This window comes from Takifugu rubripes, chromosome 5 (genome assembly GCF_901000725.2).
Source record: "Takifugu rubripes chromosome 5, fTakRub1.2, whole genome shotgun sequence".
NCBI lineage: Eukaryota > Metazoa > Chordata > Actinopteri > Tetraodontiformes > Tetraodontidae > Takifugu > Takifugu rubripes.
The window spans coordinates 11,495,541-11,517,854 of record NC_042289.1 but is presented as its reverse complement, the minus strand read 5'-3'; the positions used below and the strand labels follow the sequence as shown (position 1 = coordinate 11,517,854).

At 46.8% G+C, this 22,314-nt stretch overlaps 1 protein-coding gene across 1 annotated transcript in view; it reads right to left on the bottom strand.

Moving 5' to 3' along the window:
* Positions 1-21,036, bottom strand: part of LOC101071575 (inactive phospholipase C-like protein 2) — a 37,590-nt gene extending 16,554 nt beyond the window's left edge. The window contains exons 1-2 of the mRNA XM_003964879.3: positions 20,870-21,036; positions 19,962-20,769 (exon numbers count right to left, since the gene is read on the bottom strand). Of these exons, the coding sequence (XP_003964928.2) occupies positions 19,962-20,258 (297 nt within the window). The 5' untranslated portion in view covers positions 20,259-20,769; positions 20,870-21,036. The remainder of the gene's footprint in view (positions 1-19,961; positions 20,770-20,869) is intronic.
* Positions 21,037-22,314: the final 1,278 nt, after the last annotated feature.

The following is a 22,314-nucleotide window of genomic DNA, read 5'->3' as shown; positions in this document are numbered from 1 at the left end:
ACTCCACACTGAAAGAGGATCTAACGATATGAGAGATGTGTTACGGGCTGATTGCTTCCAGGCATCCCTCATGGAGTGGGGGCAGAGAGGGTCACAGTGTGCGGGGGCTAACGTTCAATTAAAATGTCAGGTCACGTAGCCGAAGAGGGATTTGGTCACAAGCAAATAAAGATAAAACTGTCCTCAATGAAAGCCTGATTAAAATTTAAGCAAAAATAAGGTCCATTAATATTAGTGTTGCTGTTTTCCCGTAGAACAGCCCCTTTTTTCCTGGTTCCACCAGGATTACTGTTCCCAGTGTGTGCATACATGTTCTGTCTGGGGCTTTTTTTGGGTTGAACTCTTGTTGCAGGGGCAGTGATGTGGGGACTATTTTAGTTACCCTCTGTACCGCTGTTATTACCGTCCCTGCAGCGAGGGATGGGTGTGTGTGTGTGTGTGTGCGTGTGCGTGTGCGTGTGTGTGTGTGTGTGTGTGTGTGTGTCCAAAATTGCTGCCTCTGCTCACCATTGTCTTGACAAGGACAACATGCGAGACATTCCCATTTTTAAATTCTATGTTTTTGTTTTGAATCTAAATATATGTCCAATTAATCTGAAGTGATTTGTTTTTATCCTGGGATAGATCTTTCACTCAGTTTTCTGCAACCTTGCTGAACGAACTATCTGACAGAATGCGGAGCACAGTGATACCTGTAGCATAATGACTGAGTTCTAATGGTTGGTCTTGACTGTAAACAAGGATAGTAGAGCTTTACCCATGAGGTCAAATCCCGAGGTTAGAGAAGAAGCACGTCAGTTTAAATATACATCAGAACAGGTAAGTTACACAAATGACAGTAACTGATAAATAATGCTCATGAACTAAAGAGGTCTGGCATTTCACAGCTGAGTAAATTCCAATCTATTTAAATGAAATGGGGAGGGAAGGAGGTGTGTGTGTGTGTGTGTGTGTGTGTGTGTGTGTGTGTGTGTGTGTGTGTGTGTGTGTGGCAGGGGTTCATCATCACAGCACTCTCCTTCTTTCCCCTTCCCATTCTGAGGCTGCCCACCGCCCACCAACGTGCTGCTGCTGCGCCTTTTTGTTCAGTTAAACAAACTGTCTCCCAGAGCTGAAGATGGACATCATTCCCCCGTGAAAACCAAACAACAATGATAAACTGGATTTAATAGGACTTAATAAAACTTTCTTGCATCGAACGATCATGTTCTTCTTCTTACCTTTGATCAAATATTCAAGCAGAATTTTAGAAATCAGGGAGCCATGTGAAGGGAGGAGGGAGCAGCGTTGGAGGGCAGCAGCTTTTACGCTGATCAACACGAGCCTGTTAAACCTGTGTTGCGCGCCACTGTTTGTTCAGTCAACTGGGGGGCATAATGGGATATAATTGGAACTGCACTGGAGGCAATAAATATTAATTATTTAAATCCCAATGAAGGCCAGCAGCATGATGCTCATTCTTTCTTTAAATGAACTCCATATAGAGAGTTCTGAAGGTGAAAAGGCCTTTTGGCTCCAGATTTTTTTTAAGCTTAATGTCTTTAAAATAGGTGGCTACTTTCATTTTCAGTGCTCCACACTCTGCAGTAACACTTCACAGAAAATAAGACACAAAGAGGCAAAAGACCGAGGAGGAGCATTCATTAACCACACGAAGCTGCGTCTGCACGTGTCCCCGTACATTTTTCATCGAGGTGGTACTCTACACTTGAATAGAGAGTGCAGTTATGATTCATTGCGTGCTCACCTATTAAAAGGAAATCCCCCGGAGAACCAGCCAAAAAGCACAACACAGTTTCACTAATTAGTGGCCCACAGAGGCCCAGAGTGGAGCTCAATGCCATTAAACTGTGGAACCAAAGAAAAAAGTGAGTGCCCTGAAGTACGGACCTATTCACGGGGCCACGTTAAGAGTGCTGTAGCTACACTTTTGATCATACATATAGATAAATATATATTTTTCTTTTAGCCCTGCTCATATTTAAATGCATGTTTGCATACCAATGCCATATTCCACTGTGGCTCTCAGTCTCCCAACTGCTTCCTTATGCTGCTCATCTCCCCACGTCACCAATGGGGCCAATTATTTTCTGCAGTACTAATTTCAGCTCAGTTCAGGTGAGCTGGTGTGGGGCTCCTGTGTACACTGGCATAAGTGTGGTGCTACGTATGATGAAGACAGACAGAAAACAGAGGAACAGATCCAACGCTTTAAAGGTCGTCGTATTCCAAAAGGCCTCACAGTCAGTTCATGCTGTGGCGGATGTCTTCCAGAGGCAACGCGCTTGTTGTCATCGTCAATTCCCGCTCACCCTGATTGAATGTGACTGTTGAGAAGCAGGAAGCTGAAACAGGGTAGCCAAAAACATACTGGCTCATATATTTACCGTATGTTCAAATTCATACAACTTACACCTTCATCAAAGCAAACACCAAGATGCTAATCACGGCGCACAGTTGTCCACGCCATCGCTGCACATCCCGAGTTTGTGTCAACGACAGTTGTTTTGGCTGTCACGAGTTTTACTTTAATATCTGCTACTGCGCCCTTGAGTTGTTCTCCATCCGTTTTTGTTGCCAGGAACTTAAGGGCTACAGCTCTGCCATGTTTCATGTTTTTTGCCATCTTGGAGTGCTATTTGGATGGGATTGCCTTGAAATAGTTGCTTACGGCTCATAAATCTCTGATAACAGTTTTGCTTTATCAAGCCAAACCAGATAAAACTGACACGTCAGTGAGGGAGAGGAGACAAATCATCTGCATCATTTCCAGAGTGAGCGTAGGCTACATAACACTTTAAATTTAATTACAATAGTAATAATTGAAATTGAGTTTGTGTGGTGTTTGTGAGACAATTCTTGTTCATTTTAAATAGTGTGCCAAGCCTTCCACAGTTAGCGCTCCTGGAGACATTCATTCACTCAGATAACTCCATTTTAATATGTCCTATGAGCTGCGTCGCTTTAATTAAACAGTGCTGTTTGCTTTCGAGGCATTCCTCTCCTTATATTCATTAGCGTGTTCTCATTTCCCCAAATGCTCTTCAGCCAGAGACAACACATGCTGACTATATCTGTGAGAGAAACAAAAGAGGATACAGAGGAACCCTCCAATGATGATCAATAACAGTTGATATATGGGTGTCCTCTTTTCTCACTGTCAACATTGTTTGCTCTCTCTCTTAATGCAGCAAGCATAAAGACATGAGCTTGATACTGGGAAAACCATTAAGGTCAAAGAGGTGGCATTAAAGGTTTCTAGCCTGTGTGAAATGATCCATTTCTTCCTCAATAACATCTGGCAGAGGCAGTTTTTGAGCCTGTGCTTAATAAAAACACGTGCTTGGGCCTCGGGCACAATAAAAGGCAAAGCCAGAGGAAGTCTTTAGGATAGGGACACATGTGAGAGAGGTGTATACAGAAGAAAATAAACCATCACAGGATAACCAAAGACCACCACAGTTCCTGTCATCACTCAGAATACACACCACAGCAATTTCCCTGCAGACTCTTGATGTGGCCGCACAAGAATAACCTTGACTGCTGTCTGCATTGCAGCGAACAGCAAGGAGACAACGGTGTCCCCCCCCCCGCCTGCCAGCAGAGAACTGTGCTGCAGCTGCTGCTGCATTACAGGACACGTTTGCCACTCCTTCATCGTCTCTCCACAAGCAAGACGAGCAGAAGGAGCACCCTGCCGCCCAGCCACGGGTCATTACACAAAAATATTAGCATCACCTGGCCTTGTCTCTCCCTGAGGTGATGGTCTTCTCCTCAATGCTGAGATGAACAAAAAAAAAATGCCATCAATAAATCTAAAGCCTCCTCCTGCACACCCACACATGTGGTTTCATTGTAAAAACCCACATATTGCTGTGTGGGTGCACACCTGTCTCACTGTGCATCACAGTCTCTTTCAAACACCCACTATTATATGTTCGATTAGCCAACCAGAAACGAGCAGCTTTTTAGAAAAGGGGGCTAAATTTGGCGTGTGTTCAGCGAGGTCCACTCACCTGTGTGGGAGCAGAGATCTTTGTGGAGGTAGGAAAGCAGCAGTGCTTACTGCAGCACCAGGCAGATGGAGCCTGTGGTGAAGGCTACTGTTGTCTCCCAAACCAACATCTCTGTTCAGTGTTGGGCAGAATAGAGCTACATATCTGAGCAGGCTTTGATCAATGCTGCTTTTTTCTCCTCTCTGACACATTCGATGCCTGCATCCATAAAGCCCACTCAACTCTATAAATAACCCAATGAGCTTGATCCTTTGCTCGGCTCCTTCTGTCTCACCAAGAGGGTGGTGCACCGATGCAGCCACTGTAGCTGTGCCAAAAACAAAAAAAAAGAGGAAGCGACTCAGAGGGGTATCGGCACCTGTTTAGCTTTAATGTCCAGGGCACTGAGCTTTCTGGATGTCTTTGCTCATATTTTCTTTGAGAAATGGGATCCAATTGCCAGATTGATTCAAAAGTATTTTAATGGGAAAAAAGTGTCATTTGAATTTAGGTTCCTCCACTTATTGGTAGTAGTTATTCTATGGGAAATTTAAATGTGACGGGTACTTGTTATGCCATTGGAAAACAAGAAGAAAAGCTGATTTAACGTGGAGCTGGTCCATTACCTTTTTTAATTACTGAGATAAATGGAAGACTCAGAAAAGTGTTTGTATAAACACATAATGTAGCCGGAGTGCTTCTGTGGGTGAAGGTGACCTTTGTGTTTCCCTCTAAACCCTGTAAGGCAGGAACATGGTGTAAAGTCAGAGCCCTCACGCCGGGGCTAAATTGGGTGTTCTGATAACAGCAAAGGATTGGAAAGGAAAGATATGGACGTGTAATTGGGGGTCTCTTGAGGGAGGCAAAAGGGTGGCTGGCATTGGGGGGAGGAGGAGAGAGGTACAACAGTCTCTATATTTAGCTCTGGGCTTCCTCCTTGACTTGGAAGTGGGGGAGTTAGGATCCCTTGGAAGGGAACCAAACAGCTGGAAGGGCGGTGAATCTGATGAGGATGGATAGAAGAGTAACACCAATACCAAGGCCAGGATAGAAGATAAGCTAGGTTCACTACAAAGCCCTGGCTGTCACAGCAACATACCTCAACACTGACTGAGCAAGGACGTATACTTGTTTCTGAAGGTGGTGCAGGGGGGGAGGTGGGAAGGGGGGAAGAAAGACCATGTTTAAAACAATGTGTCTATGATCCTAGCGATGCTTATCTAAGAACATTTGTTTTGGAAAGGATGTGATTATTTGCAAGATTTTCTTTACACTATAGGCCATTTGTGCTGTCAAATGGCCTTAAACTACTTATACCCCCATCAGGGAAGCACGCAGTGCAAGATATGTGTGATAGATTCCATCTTTGCTGGTGAACCCATCCCAGCAGCCTCAGCCTGAGACTGAACTCTGTATTAAACCAGAGGACGCACTAAAGCCTTGCTCATGTAAAGGCAGCATGGCGAGGCTATTTTTGTCCTCTGATTGTGTTATTTTGTGATGTGGCTGACTTTAGAATTCCTAGTGGAGTACAGAAAACCTTGCAAGCCTCCAGCCTAAAGCGCATCAGTGGTAAAAGGAAGAGCTGGGCAGACGGAGCTCTCGGCTCGTCATTACTCTGTAGAGAAAGTTCGTAGCTTCACAGCACACTTTTTTTCATTTAATAGCGACATTTCTTAATCTCATAAGTGAGAACATTTTTGGGGGGAAAAAGACATGCGGGGAGGTACTCAATGTCCTTCAGCGAGGAAAAACAAATTCCTCAGCAGATTGGCTGATTTGACATTACAAGCTGGAGTGTGTGGGTGTTACAACAAGGGCACAGAGGGGGGTAGCATGGTGGGAACAGCTGTTGGGAGCCTCATTGGGGCTCCTTTGATTTAAATCTCCCCTACAGTGACCAATTCTCCTCTGCTATGATTTCATTTAACCTTTCCCCAACATAAGTTGTGTGGAACGTTAGCTGGAAAAAAACATTATTTAAAAACCCATTTCATTACAGTCTCTTCATAAAATAAAGTAATGCTCAGCGGCTGAGTGACCTCATGATTGAGGTCGGGATCCTGCCTGTGCTCCATCTGCTCTCACACTTATACCCTCCTTCCTTCCTTCCTTGAGTCTTTACAACCATCATTTGTTTCCTTTTATCTGTGCTCTTCATCACAACTGTGGTCGTCTTATGTGCACTTCCTGTATACAGATCTATTGTGTTTGAACGTGCCTGAGCACAAGAGCTGATTTGATCAAGCACAGCAGAATTGCCCCTCCTTTACTGCTCCAGTGTTCCGCTATGAATTTAACGGTGCTGCAACGCTGCAGCAAGGTGACATTATCACTAGAACCACAGTGAGAACATTGTATTTGACTGCATGTTATTCCAGCTTTCATTCATGACTCTGTACCTGCTCTACGGACACCTAAGACTTCACACACATACACAAACACACACACTTGGGCTGAATCCAGTCCTACCAGCACCAGGAAAACGTCCTCACTTCCAAAAATGCCCTTGTGTCGCTTGAAAAAATTGCTATTCTGGTCCTCGCCAGAACACACAAATGCACAGACAACATGATATAAATGCTAATATCCCCACCTGATCAAACACGAGGGGGAAACACATCTGCATGATAATAGAAGAGTGTCATCAGCACACAAAGAGTGCTGTGTGAAGAAACGACCGTGCTCACTCTTTAATCACGGTCTACCAATAAAAACATTTTGTTGTGCATTTGCATAATGTTGACCTTAAAAATGGAGTCCCACACTCTAAAACCCTGAATGGAGGACAGAATTCAGAATTCTGGATTATGCTCATGAGCAAGGGTTCAGTAATATCAATCAAAATCCATTTGACAGCCTCAGAACACAGATTAAAAGTAGCTGTGACAGCCGTGACATTTTTTCAGGTGTTCATGGGGCCCTTTTTATTGTGATTTACAGATCTGCCTGTAACCTACCGAAAAGGCCAATTAAACCCGGCGTTATCTCTCTTGGAAAACGATAATGTCAGACATAAAGAATTTGGCGTGATTTGCCAGGCTAATGAAATGCGGAACGAACGCAGTGCATCACATTTCAGATGAGAAACAATTAAAAATGACAAGTAAACACGACTTGAGGACTCAAGCGAAAGCTCGCAATGGGAAATTCAAGTGGCCCCGAAAAGTTATTTGGCTATTAAAGTAGTATAAAGGAAATCCATATTTGTCCCTTCATGAAGAAATAATGAGCTTTTGTTTTTGAGGATTCTTACTGAGACCGAGACTGTCGGTTTCACAAGAACATTTGGTTTTCAGGAGTAAAAGCTTCTGACACACTTCCCCAGCAGTTCTTGTATAACGGAGGCCTTTTTCATTAGAACGGCGGCCTTCAGCTTGGAGAGCTGTCAATCACCTGAGTGGATTCCTGCTGTGACCATGATTTTCATAATTAAAGAGAAAGGTTATTCACAGCGACTGCGAGAGAGCCGCCGTTGCATGAACGATAAAAATATTCCTCAATAAGAAATGAAGACACAAACACTGACCCAGAAGTGGGGGGGCAACGGACCTAACCTGCATTTTGTGATGGTGGGGGAAACCGGAGACACATGGGGAGCATACTATCGCGACACAGAAAGGCCTGGGGAAGGAACCCACAACCTTCTTGCTAAGGCAATGGTGCGCACCACTTCGCCACTGTTTTCACACCCTCGCCGGAGCGCAGCTGCAGAGGATGTGTATCTGTCTGCCTCTGGGGGGACAGTGCAGGGCTGGGTAAACGGATTAGATACTGAGATTCAAGACCGGTAAAGAGACTTTTCAAAAGCTGTGAGTTATTACGGCGGTAAAGGTGTTTTATACTCCCGATGTATGGACTAACTTTGCTGCTCAGACTACCAGCAAAGTAAAGAGCAACACACCGTGACTCAGGCGGCAGCTTCTAAAGTGGATCTAATTAGGTTAGAAAATGAATTAAGAAAGATTAGTAAAAATACCTTCTCTCAACTAATCTCCACAGTCCTTTTGTCAGCGTTTGTTGCAAATGAATTATTGGATATTCTAGTTTTTAAACAGGTAGTTGGTAAATAAATACTAAATGTACTATATAGGCTTTAATCATAGGTGACAACAGCATAAATGGTGAACATCATTTAGTGTATTTAGTTTTTTGCATTGGTTTTGTATAAAATCACTCTTATAGGTTATTAGAGTGGCCTGGTTGCCTGGCAACACAGCAATGCCTTTCATTGTCCATATACTGTACACTTAAGGATGGTTGGAGACTGAGGAGCCTCCAGAGACAGAAATGACAGGAATCTGAGAGAGAAGGACAGATCCAACAGTCCAGAAAAGCTTTTGCTTCGTTTCTTAGGCTGCATATTAGCAAATGTGACCAGTTGTGAACTTTTCCAATGATCATTAGGTGCACATCTGTCACCTGCAGGGATGTGAGGTAGCGCAGGCAGGGGGATGATTTTAGGCTGAAAAATACAAACACAGCTGACTGATACTGGTGAGGTGAAATGGAAGCTGCTGTGAATCACACTGAGCTCAGTACATCCAGTTCCTGAGCAGTGCAGAGGTAGTCTGAAGGACATGGCTCATTGTACAAAACCCCTGAATGAGGAAAAACAATGGGCACAGCGAAATGACTCATCCTGTTTTAAAGCTGCCTGGTGCGAAAATGCAGAGGGGCCAGATCGATAGACAGGTTGATGGAACTGCAAGAGAAGCTGTGGGTGTTCGTATTTTCCACACAGTGGCTAAATCAGGCAGTCAAAGGGCAGCAAACAGAGAGAGGACATGGACGGGTCCTCCGTTTGTAGGCAGGGATAAAAAAAACGAGGCTTATAAGACAAATAGAATTGCATTTCCCTCTGGAAGCGCTCCTCAGAGTGACAGGATTGCTTTCAGATTGCACCCGGTTTGATGAAATAACGCCGCATCAGTGAGGATGCTGGATGAAACCAGTTTTCCCCGAGCTTGCAGCATGATCGGGAGCAGCCATCAGCGTGCCAGACGCGTTTCCTCTTCTCTAAACACCGAGTCAGCATTACACGCCCATGCTGTTTGCACCATCCCTGGTTGACAGAAAAACAGACATTAACCGCTGTCAATCCATTTCCTGTTTTGGGGGGGGCTTTGCAGAAAACAACTTCACTTTCCAGCTGCTAAAAGGGAACTTTTGCCACGAGTCAGTGATGCACCTGTGCACAATCATGACCGCTGCAGATGCTCAGGAAAAAAGGTTCTGCTCCCTCTCAGGCTCCTGACCGGCTCGGCGGCCCACACCGACATCCCTCAGCCTTCCAAAACACAGCCGGCTGCACAGAACTACCCACAGATATCTGCAGCGTTTCATCTCCCTCTTTCACGCACAAACGCAGTTGATTCATTACTTGTTTGGCTGTTAACTTCTGCTTTTTTAAAGTAAAGGGGGGGGGTATCTCTGCTCCACATCCTCTTTCACTTTCACCAAATCAGATGCTGCAGCTGTGAGAAGAGCATCGAATGATGACCCCACAATGCTGTGAAATGCTTTTATAAGGAGGCCTCTGCTTGTTTTATACATGCGAGCTTGAATCAATATTTGTTTGAGACACAGTAAATCATTTATGTGTTCCTTTATATTTGCTTCTTCCCATATAGGAGCAGCATTTTCAGACAGATTATTGGACGATGCGCGTTGAGCAACACGGTAATTACATGTTTCAGGCGTGTCGTGGTTGTAAACCAGCCAAGGCTCGGTTGAGTAGTTTGGAGCCGATTCCTATCTTACGGTAAACTGAGTTTACAGCTGCTGCGCTGTGGTTACTTGATTACAGGCTTGAAGAGTTCGTTCCGTAATATAACACAGAGACACGCGTGTGCGTCTTTTTCCTGAAACGTCGGGGCCTGCAAGCGTGAAAGGTCCCTTCACCTCCGTAGACATTGACGCACCTCTTTTACAGCCCGGTCGATAATGCATTTCCACAGCAAAGACCTCCATTTGAATTTATTTCCAGTCAACAACTTCATCAATAAAGGAATTGACCTGCTCGCACATGCAACTAATGGGGCAGCGGACGGGACATCCGTAACACACATGACTCGCCTCGTCCCTGCTGCTGAACACATCACCTGTCAGTCAGAAATCAATATCCGAGGTGGGGTAGGAGACGTGCGACACCTTCTGGGCTGGAAAATGATTATGACTGATGGATGGTGGCTGCCTTCCAGGTCCCTTTATCACCTATATGTGGCGTGGAGTCTTGGAAATGTGTCTCTCTTGTCCTCCTCTACGTCTCCTGTGTCCGACAGTCATTTGTGAGTGGGGCGGCGGTGGGGGCGGTGAGCAGGGGGCCAGGAAGGAGTGGCACAACCTCTTACAAGGACGGCGTCTTTCGGGAAAGCACTTAACAGCATTAGTAAACAGTGCGTGTGCACGTGCGTGGTTGTCTGCAGGCCTGCGCTCTGGAGTGGGCCTGGGATGTGCAGCGTGGCCTTCACCTGTCTTCCACTCCTGCGCTCCTATTTTCGATAAACTCGCCTCTAATCGGATTGCAGCGCAGTTATCTAGTAATCTAATGGCGTCTGGCCAACCCCAGGATTTACTTGAGCACCCCGCCAGTCTTCCTCTTCGCCCTTGAAATTCACCTTCATCCCATCTTCCTCCTCTCCATTCTTCTTGTAATCAGCTCCGTCATTCCCCCTGACCTCTCCACATCCTCGTCTCCTCCCTCTCTCTCCGACACCGACGTTTGGTTTACGTCCCTCGAGTTCTCAAGCATCAAAACACCCACCGACCCCAAACCCAACGCGCTTTAGACCTCTTTCTCTTGGACTCGGCGCCAGGTTCTTCCCCAGCTGTTGCCGCCTGTCAATCAGCTCCCTGGGAGCAGGAAGCTCCGCCATGTTGCCTCCACACAGCCAGGGGCAAGATCAACAGACGGGCAAACTGGGAAACGCGCACCTGTTTCCAGTAATTCAACACGCCCATATGGGAAGCCGGAGGGAGTTTTCTGGGTTTTTTTAATCCACGTCAAGTGTCCGCGATTACAGTGTGAATACTAATTAGCCGAGATGATGTAATAACCCAGATCCATTCATTGTGTCGGTGCTGATTTTTCTTGTTTCCATGATTCTGCTTTTACACGGTCGCTGTTAAAGCTCCACTTGGATTTTTCTTTTGAATTAAATTCAGCCTGTTTAGGTGAATGATGGAAAGGGGAAAACATTCAAGGTGCAGTCTCTGATTAAGATCAAAACAGCTGTCTTCCAGATTCATACGCACAAATACATTAAATTACACGAGCTGTTGAAGGCTGATAAAGGGGCGCGCCTCCACTGTTATCTTAATTACACTGACAAACCAGTTTTAACACTTCATTTCGAGATCCCACATTGCAGGTGCTAAATAAACCGAGACATTAGTCTCTGCAAACAGTTAGCTGTCATCTCACAGGCAGGCAGAGTCGATACTTAAATAAGTGCTGGAGGGACACCTGCGTGGCTTCTGTGGAACATACAAGATGTAGAGCTTTCAGTGGGTTTACTGGGTTTCTCCTGTAATTCGCTGGCCGCCCAGTGTTTGGAGACGACTACAGTCTTCTTTATTTCAGACTGATGCCAGCTGAAGTGCTAATGCCGACACATCGCACCCACAATTTTCATAAGACATCGAAATTAGATGTCTATGTGGGAGTGAATGAAAATACCACGATAAAATGTGCTTACAAATTTAAACCTTTTTTTAATAAGTGCTAGGTTTTAACTTTGCAGCCCAAAAGCCAACAGGCACTTATCAGAAGCGCCGCGTCACTGCTTCAGAGTGCACGAGAAAGGATTTCATTTAAAAGAGATCAAAATCCAAATAATGCAGACCGACTGTAGCTGGCAGGAAAGATTAAAAACCCCAAACCAAAATGATGATGTCTTGGCTGTTATTCTGTCAGTGGTGAACACACACACACACACACACACACACACACACACACACACACACACACACACACACACACACACACACACACACACACACACACACGCACACGGCCTTGTAATGATCAGCTGCACTCTGACCTTAATTCTGGCTGATTACCAAAACGGCTCCCTTGTTTATGGGATTATGTGAGTGTTTCACTCTTTCACATCATGGTAAAACTACGGACTTTGAGTTAGAAATGCTCTCGTACGTTTGTGCGCGCGTGTGTGTGTGCCCACACTCCCACTAATACCACCATACATGCACAAACACAAGCATACACGGAAGTACACAAGTCCAAGTGGACGGCAGATTGCAGATCCCCCCCGACACACACACACACACACAGACACACACAGAGAAACACACTTCTGAACCAATATAAAAAAGGACAATTGAGCTGCCCTCACACACCTCCGCTGCTCAGAACTGGGTCACTGTGTTCTCAGCATTTGCTCCCCTTTCCCGAACTGACCTGCTCTTTCCAGGCTAATTGAGATCTCACATTATGCAACAGCATTAATAAGGTGCCCAAAGAGATTTCTAAGCACGAGGAAGTTCTTGTACTGGGAACTGCATGTTGTTTCATAGGATTATTTGTTCGAGTTACTGTAATTGCTAATCCAACCCGCATGTACTAATAATGGCTGATAAGGGGGGATTGAGTTTTATAGACCTGCAGAGCTTAATGTAATGAAATCTGTGACACTGACACGCAAAGACAGATAGGAAATTGCTGCAGCTTGAAAAACCCACGTAAATATGAGTGTGGTGGTGAATGAGGATGGCGTCCGACTCACTGTCTGCTCCGCATTTTTGTTTTTGATTGGAGATCATTTTTGCTTTTGATTGGAGATCATTTTTGCTTTTGATTGGAGATCATTTCCTGATGTTATTTTTCTTTTCAGTTGTCCATTTCTGCAATCTCCTGCCTTCAGAAGATTCATCTGTGAGATGGGGGAATGTAAATACTGCAGCATGGTTGTGGTTGGTTGGTTGGTTGGTTGGTTGGTTGGTTGGTTGGTTGGTTGGTTGGTTGGTTGGTTGGTTGGACTTGAGAGGAATCATTTAGAGGACTCTATCTTGTTAAAAAGGGAAGGAATCAAATCCAAATGCCACAAAATAAACAAGTCCAACTTTTAAATCTTAAGTTGAATCATATTGTTGCTCCTAATTCCACCTAATAGCAGGAACACCGATGGAATTTCTCTCCCTCTCTCGGGAGGGGGAGCGCTCTTGAGTATTAGATATCAGGATTGAAACCTCCTTGATCTCCTTGGAAACCCCTCCACAAGCACTGCAAAGACCAGGAACAGTTCTCACCAAATACTTCACAGAGCCCCATTTTCTCTTGCTGCTTCACACGCAGACGGTATATTTTCTCATAAAAACACAAATATAGAGTGATGACCGGATATCTTGAGACTTGAGGGAGGAACCAGCAGGATCAGAAGCACCGTGCACGGCTCCACGCTAAAAGCTGACAGCCATTCTGGACCCACTCAGACACAGAATCCTTTAGACGTGCAGGTGATTAAAGCTGGCGCAGAGCTGCCGGCACTCTGCTGACAACAAGCTGCTAATTATAAGAGTGTTAAATAAAAGCTACTGGAAACAATCAATAATTTCTCTGGCAGAAAAAACCAAGTAAGGACACAAACATGTGTGTCTGTGTGTTTTAGAAGGTGTGGAATGCCTGAGCCACACGTCCTGACTCGCTGTCTGTAGGTAACAGACGGCATGTTTAAGGACGTGACAGCAACAAACAGCATTTAGCGAAGAGGCGAGCGGCAGATTCTCCTGCAGAAGATACGAATCAAATGAGGACAAAAGCCAAGGCGTGCAGCTTATGTAGGTGTAGTTTAAGAATGGCTCAATAAAAGGCACCGGGATATATTTAGCGCGTGGGCTGTGCACAAAAAAGACTAGATTATCCTTCCCGCTCCTCTGATGATCCAGCGTTCTAACACTGCAGCTCGCAGTCACGCCGACTTGGTGCCGCGAGGTCCAGAGCGGCTCAGTCATTGATGACAACTTGAGTGGTTGTCATATCCTCTCCAAATAATACACACTCTACGCTCAGCAGCAGCATCTGCTCAAAGTGCGCGGGGTTTTTTTTTTGCCATCTTCTGCCATCTGGGCCAAAAAAAAGAGGCATGTAGCACCATCTGTGAGTTTGAGAAGATGTGTAATGAGGAGATGCAGGTCGGAGGAGAACTCCTCTTTGTTGCTGTTGAACGCAGGGAAAAAGATAAATATACGCCCAATGAAGAGCTCCGCTTTGTTTCGGTGGCTCTCACACCGTCGGAGCCTGAGATGTGAATTAATATTATATCACATTTATTCTTCACACAACACTGTGATTTCAAATCGGGCCTCCACCCGCCACGATAACGACAGCTACAAGAGAAAACATTCGTCACCATTTTCACTATCTGACACGGAGGCGGTCTGTCAGCCGGTTTGCGTGTTATATAACAGAAATCAGCCGATAATCTCGTTATACCGCTGATCAACAGCAGCCTGAAAACAACCCCAGAGGTTGAAAAAAGGCCTGACATGGTTTCGCATATATTTACATGCATATTTAGCTTATAAATGCCCCAAAACAGGAACCTGGGGGGGGCGGGAGGGAAGTTTTATTAGAGTAAGCTGAAAACAGACAGTGACTTTATCCCCATCCATCAGGTGAAATACTGAACATCCCACCTGGGAGTGAGTTTCTAAAAAAATCATGATTCAGTGGAAGCTGCCAAACGTCTTCCGACACCAGCACCTAATTGTCATGCAGATCCACTCTGAACAGATGCAGAAGAATATGATGGCACTCTGACTATGAGGAATTCCTCCGTCTCCGAGAGTGACTGAAAACAAACCTATGTATGCAAAAGGAACTCCGGGGTGGTGGCATATAACCCTTCCTTCCCAGCTCACTCCCGAGGAGAGAGAGATTAAGGATGACTGACACACTCCGTAAATACCAAAATCGTTAGCGAAATAACCTTTATCAAAAATGCAGCAACTTTGCTCGGCTGGTAAGCAACCAAACAAATACACGAATCGTTGTCTTTATTCAGGGTATCACTCAAGGGTAAATAAGACCCCCGATGCTGTGGTTATTGAAGGAAAACAAGGATCTGAAGCCAACACGCAGCCTGAAACTGAAAGCCAAATAGAATGAAAGCATTGTTTGCATGCCACCGTGATCCATTATGCAACACGGAAGATCATTATTTTATGAATTATTTTATGATTCACAGAAGAAAACGTATTCTGCGCGTAGTTGGTTTGTGGATCAGGCGATTCTTAGAGCTCTTTTCCCTTTTTATAGTCAGCTGCTGGATCCTGATCAAAATTGAGTCACATCTGCAGCCCAAAGACAAAAAAGATGCATCTAATCCTTACGACAGCTTAGAGCCTACTGGTAAGAATTAGCTGCAGGAAGAAGAACAGCTGGCTTTTCCCCAGAAATCTATATCTACCTTTACAACCACAGAAATGCCTTTTTTACTCACATATTTGTCTTCTATAGTGCTTCAGGAGACACTGCTACCACTTCAGTTAATGCTTTGGGTGGCGAGCTAGGGCCCATTTTACTTTCCCTGTTTACTTGTTGCCATTGAGGAATATGTGCACGTTCAGAAGAGCCGCGCAGCATCGTCTCCATCACCGTCATCATAAGCACCTGCGATAGTTCCTGACAGAGCTGTGAGCGATCAGCTACTATCCTGACATACATAATGTGCACGTGGGTGTTGCTGTGCCGCAGCAGTGACGCGCCACGGTAATGACACGTTTGGTTTTGATTCTCCGGGACTTGGGTCCAGCCCCGCTCTGTCTGCATCCAATCTGTGATGTCGGTGATGTCATCTTCCATAACGGCTATTTCTCCAAGTCTATCCGGGCCCGATCGGTGCCCCCGTTCCTGTGCACAGGGTACATTTAGCCCGCAGGTAGCGTCAATTTCCCTTGATTAGAGAATTGCAGATTTTGGCTTGTCTCTTTTTACTTATCTGCTCTAAAGCAACTGCGGCTCCGAGGCCCCGAGAGAAAATAACAAGAAGACAAGAAGACAGGATGTTTCCGAACCCACAGGACTTGTTATTTAAATTCAGTGCAATGAGATGCAAATCACACTTGTTAAGGTGATTTATTTGGGGATCCCCGGCATGTTTTTCTGTGGGTGAGTGACCTTTACAAAGCTGCTGATGCCCTATGTTTGATGCTAAGCTGTGGATTAGAATACAAAGGGGCCTCTTAGAGATGGTTGCATATTGCAGAACACTGCTTTGAGAGATCCGGCCAAAAAAGCCATGACTCAGCATCCCTGGCGCCCGTAACCACCGGTCCCATTCTAGGAAAACAAGACCGATACCACAGGACTCTTCGTCCAACTCTTCATCCTCGTCAGCTGTGAAGATCCACCTGATTATAATCGCTGTTTGTTTCGGGGGCTCTAAAAAAAATATTTGCTGTCAAAATTTAGCCGCTGAACAAAGCCAAGGGTTTTAGGATATATTTGTTCATAAAGCGCTCTATTTACCAGAACTCTAAACTCGTACAACATGCTGTACCGGCTTCAATATTTGCACACGTCAACCGTTGAACAGTTGTATTTGTACGTTTGTGCGTGCACCAGGAAGAGAAAATGACTTTCTTGTGGAGCGAAAAACTGGCGGTTTCCAGAGAAGCAGTTCTCTTTATTCGTTATTTGTATGAAGCAAATCTGACCCGGGTGGCCCCGCTGTTCACTTCAGGCGCCCACGTGCGGAAGTGAACCACAGGCGCCGGGTTTTCGGTGCCCGGCTATAGAGAGAGTGGCGTGAAGGATTAGTCAGTCCAGGGTACATGCAAGCCGCGTCCGCCACATGGTTGGGTGCCAAACAGATTCTGTTCTGATCCAGGATGACAAGCTGATCCGACACCATTACAGCCTCTAAATCACAAGTGATTCATGTGTCGCAGGCCTGAGGAAGTATCAGTGGAAAGAATATGATAAAAGTCACCTTAAGCCTGGCAGAGCTGTGCATCACGGCGGTCAGGTGATCCGCCGCCGCCCTGCATGAACCGGCGCGCTGCAGAGATTTCAGGGTAAATAGGTCTGGAGTGTGGGAGCCCGGGGAATAGACAGCTCCAGGAGTGAGAATTCGCACATCCTCCAGCCAGTGAACACCTTCACATCATAAAAGTTCCAATATTTGCTGTAAATTGAAGGTGTTTGTGTAGCACCTTACAAGTCTTCATCACCCATCTACGCATTCAGGGCGAACACTCAGCGGGCCGCCAACGGTTCATCGTGATGAGCTACACACATGCACCACTGATGCATTCTGAGGCTTCTAAATCATAGACCAGAACCACCATCGCCCGGACGACCCGTCCAACATCAGGAAGAGCCGTCTCAGTTTCCCATAATGGCGGCAGTTAAAAGGAGCATTTCTGTGCTTTGAAGATGAACCAGTATTACATAAAAGTTTCCTTTTTTTGAACACATCCGTCCTTCCAAACCCCTCCCGTGAACTCAAGACACCAGATTTAGATGACCTAAATTAAAGTCCTAACAGAAACCTTAAATGTTGCATCGCTCAGTCGTCCTCTGGAAGACTTTCAGACGGTTGGACATGATGGACCCCTGAGAAAGCGAATCGCATACATCACTTATTAATCACCCCAGTAGAGTTAAGATGACAAGCAGCAGGCTTCATTCTGGCTCACACATGTCACAGAAGACCAAAAAAGAACTATTGTTCTGTAAGTCACGGAGGCAGAGTGCATATTATGTAAATTAAATATGTAAATTTGTTGATTTTATTCTCAGTGGATATTATAACAATGTTACATCATTGTTTTGTTTCCATTTTTGGGGCTATTTTCAACCTAAGGAGGGTTTTTTTTCCTCTCACAACTCTCTGAAAAAAGATGTTTGATCTTCTGGCAACGAAGACAACGTGCAGGGAGGAATATATGGTGAAATATCTGCAGGAGCCCAGAGTGAAATCACATGTGCAGCCTCTAATTGTGCTGGTTGCCGGTTCCCTCCCAGCAGCCAGGCTGGAGCCAGCCTCGCAGCTGTCCACAATCCAGCATTACGTAACGCGGCTGCATCACAAAACACCCCCCCACACCCCCACCCAAACACTTTGCAGCTTCTCCACCACAAGACTGCGCCGGCCCCGAGGAAATGACACAAGGACAAAGTTGGAAACCCTCCTGGGGGAGAGATACGCAACCTCACCACGCGCCTGTAACTGCTCATTCCAACTCTGTGGACCAGTAAAATAACACTTAACATACTGCGCAGTGTCACACAGACGTGGGTGGACGTGCTAAAGATACATTTGAACGTCCGCCTTCCGCGTCAATGGTTCTCCTCCGCAGAATAAGCAGCTTTTTTTTCTTTTTTACCGCCGCCATCGTCAATGCCAACAATTTCCAACAATTTCCGTCCAGGAGACGAACGAGAAAAGCCACTTCGCACGCCGTTCGGTGCCCCCGAAGACAACAAACCGCGCTGACACAGCTGTTTCACACATGAGCCATGTGTGGACCTGGATGAGCGAGACAGAGCTGAAGAGGTGACACTGAAGCTCCAACTACACCAATTCTTTCAACCACAGAAGAAGAAATATGAGCCGGTTCCTGCTGTACGTGCATCCGCCCACGTCCTCCCCCCACCTCGTACAGAAACCATCCACAGAGTACTCAACGGTTGCGATCGGGCGTATTAGCAGGGCTACAGCCTGAACTCTTGATTTACTCCAGGCACGAAAGCAGCTCTGTGCATGTTGGGACTGTCGGGGGGGGGGACAGAGAAGTTCAGGATGCACTCGGCAAAAAGATGAACTGATATTTCCCGTCTCTGCCGGTAACCGGCTGTTTTTCTGACAACCTCGATGTGGACCAGTTAACACCATGACACTCTGCTCAACGCCTGCCAATGAAGTCAGATGGACCTTTTGTCCTCCTCGCCGCCCTCATATCAACAGCACTAGTCTGGGCTAACTGGGACACTGAGCAGCTGGCAGACGTAAAATCAAATAAGCAAAGATCACGAAGCACCGCAGATCATATTGTATCCTGGGAGCGTTCGGCAGGCTGCTGAGCATATGGAGGAATTTAAGGTGTTGGGCCGCTCTAATTCAATTTCTCGGTAAAAAGGAAATCAGATATTTCTGGTAATGAGCGCACCAACGTCACGAACGAAACCATTGAAGAAGGTTTCTCTAAACGGATCATTAACCCGGCAACGTTAACCAGGAGCCGGTTTGTTTCCTGTTTCTCTCGGTTCCTCAGAGTCAAACCCAAATCAGCAGCGCTTTGTATCAGTTGCTAAGCAAAATCGGGCTGACGTGACAGAATCCAAGTCTCCTGAGTGTCCCACCTCCACAGTGAGAACCCCACAGGGACGTCTGTCACCCGCCCAGATTGGACCGTTAAGACCGTAACGAGTGCTAGTAGCATGACGTGAGACGAGGCAACGGGCGTGTTGCATCATGAAGCGCACAAGAGAGCAGCAAATGAGCCTCCAGTAACTGGAGGGGTGATTAGGAATGGGGGGGCCGAGCTGTTGAAATCAAACGATTCAAAGCTTTGCAGAACCAGAAAAAGATTATTTCTCTACACACAAAACTGCAGAAAGTTACTGACTTCTCTACATGAACATCAGGATTATTGAAGCCTAATGGACTTTAATGCTACAAATGCTGCTTTGGTTGTTTTATTAACTTTTAACCCCCCCCCACACACACACACACACTCCTCAATGTTATTAACCCCTCCCTATTTAATGTCTTTTGTTCTTTGTAAATGATTTCTGGGTGGCAGATGCATCAGATTCTGAACCTATCTTGATCTGAGCGTCCCTAGATCTTTGTCTGGCCCCCGCTGAGGACCCCTCACACCCGGGGCCACATCTCTCATGTCCTTCATCGTTCCACCGCCGTGGATAGAGCACGTGGGAGATTCCTCTAGTGTCACCTTGAGAATCGTCGACAAGGAGAAATGTTTGAATGAACCCACCTTCATGATGCCGCAAGGTGCGTTTCCAGCTGCCGGACTCCTGTCAGCCGAATTATCGCGGCTTCCCCTGCCGATCCTCGGGCTGCTGTCTTCCCTGGACCGGCTGTAAACTCCCTCGGCTCCGTAGCCCTGAGCAGCGGCTGACACTTCCAAGTAAGCCCGTGCTCCGGCTGGAGGAAGCGCGGCCGAGCCGCCGGTAACTCCCGGTGCGCTCGTCGCGCCCTGGGTCAGCATGGAGCCGATGGCCGGATCCAAATAATGTCCCGACGCAGCCTCTGAAGCTTGTACCTCTGCCATGATCCACTGACTTACAGCAGAACCTCGCTGGAAAAGCAGCCCTGGACTTGTCGGCGTCCAGGGAGGTTCATCCTGTCTGCTGGATCAACGCTGCTGGTCCAGGTCGGCCCAGAGCTGGAGCGGCCGCGGTCCTGGAGAAAAACGCCCCCCCTCCGACACACAAACACACACACACACACACACACGCACGGCGTGTCCTGCACCCGACCTTCACCGGATTGTGGAGACGCGGGTTCAAACCCTCCTGAAGAGCCAAGCGATGTTTTCTGAGCGACACTTTCTGCTCAGCGTCCGGAGCAGCGAGCGCCGTCGGGGGAGCCCTCTCCGCCGGCCATCGCCTCCGACCCGGACACTTTCACTCCGGCCGAACGGGGGAGAGATTCCCTCTGCAGAAGCATCCGCGGGACAAATTCAAGGCAGACAGCGCAGCCGCAATCAGCCCCGGCTCACGCACGCGTGCACGTTCGAACCAGCCCCCTGGTTGGAAGACGGTTCAGTTCTTCAGCGCTTCCTGCAACACATTGGCGGATGTATAATGTAGTGATCTCTAAATCATCATAAACCTTTTTTTCCCCCCGAATTTAAGATCTAATAATCCAAGTGCTGCTCACTGCTCCATTCGCGTGCGCATCTTCATCCTCCCTCTTCTTCATCACTCCTCTCCGCACACGTGGTCCTCTTTTGTGTCCAAATGCATCAAACAATTAAGATTGGACTAATTTAAATAAAGCAATAGTTGGAAATGATGAGGTGGTTGGTTGTGGTAATCCTGCTTAATCCTGTCGACCCCCCCCCCCCAAACAAAAACTCTTCAGTAACAGGAAATGGAGACAGGTCGAACTTGATTGTTCCAGAGTCTTCTGCAGTTCTTGCTGGCTGTAAGTGCTCCCACTAATAGGAACAGCACATCCACCAAGCCTGACACCCACCGGTACAATCAGAGCATTATCCTTCATCAGCGATGAAGCCCCCCTCCACCCCCACCCCCCCTCCTTATTGATTTGGAGACAATGAGCCGGAAGAAACAGCAGAATAAATCACGTCTAATTCATTTCAGAGTGATTTGGAAAGGCCGAGGTAGTCCACCATCATGGGTCGTGGTACCAGCAGCTCAAGTCCAGCGTCTGCTTCAGCCCCACCGTGTGTGTGTGTGTGTGTGTGTGTGTGTGGGGGGGGGGGGGGTAGGACAGTGATCACAGTCAGGTGTGATAAAGAAAGCACCCAAAAGTCTCTCTCCATCACGGTGAGGGTGGATCCTTTCTCCAGAACGTTAGCATGTAGATGCTGCAGAGGAGGGCTGCCCAGCGATGCCCCCCCCCCCAGCGCAGAGACCCCCCCGCGTCCAGCACCGGTTCACCACGCAGTCATCAGACACGCTTTGTCGGTAATCACGTCATACATGTTGACAGCATAAGAGGGCATGAAGGAAGGGAATGCTCAGTGGCAGACTGAAGCGCCTCACTCACGCTTAACCCCCCCCCCCCCCAATTGAGCTGCATTATGCATCCTCAGAAATAATTTAGCAAAGGTTCTGCTTTAAAAGCCTCTCCGTCTGCCCCGCCTGTCTTCCTTAAAGACCCCTAATAACATCGCGCATCTCTGAGTACCCCCCCCACCCCCACCACTGTAATCCAACAACAAATAACCAAGTGTGTGTTCAGTAAAATCACACCTGATGAATGACCAGATGAGGCCTGATGAAAGGTGAAAAGGTGCGGTTTTACACCCTGTAACACTGTTTCACATTGTTGCTCTCCATCCCCAGCTGTTGTGATTCGGAATCGTGATGCTAGCGTGCGTTAGCGCTTCTTCGGACCTCAAATTCACGGGGCTGCAGTTTCAGGTGGGAGCGTCTCAGGCGTGACCTAAACGCCAGCGCGTCCCACTCGCTCCAGCTAATCGCACCTCATTTCGTGTGTTATTCAGCTCTGCTGAGGTGTGCTATTGCTTCCTGTGACAGGAAGTCAGCCGTGGAGAACAAAACGAGTTCCCTCCTGTTGTTGCGGAGTCGGGTTCAGACCTTTGGCTATCAAAAGTTGGGCGCCGTTGAGTCGCA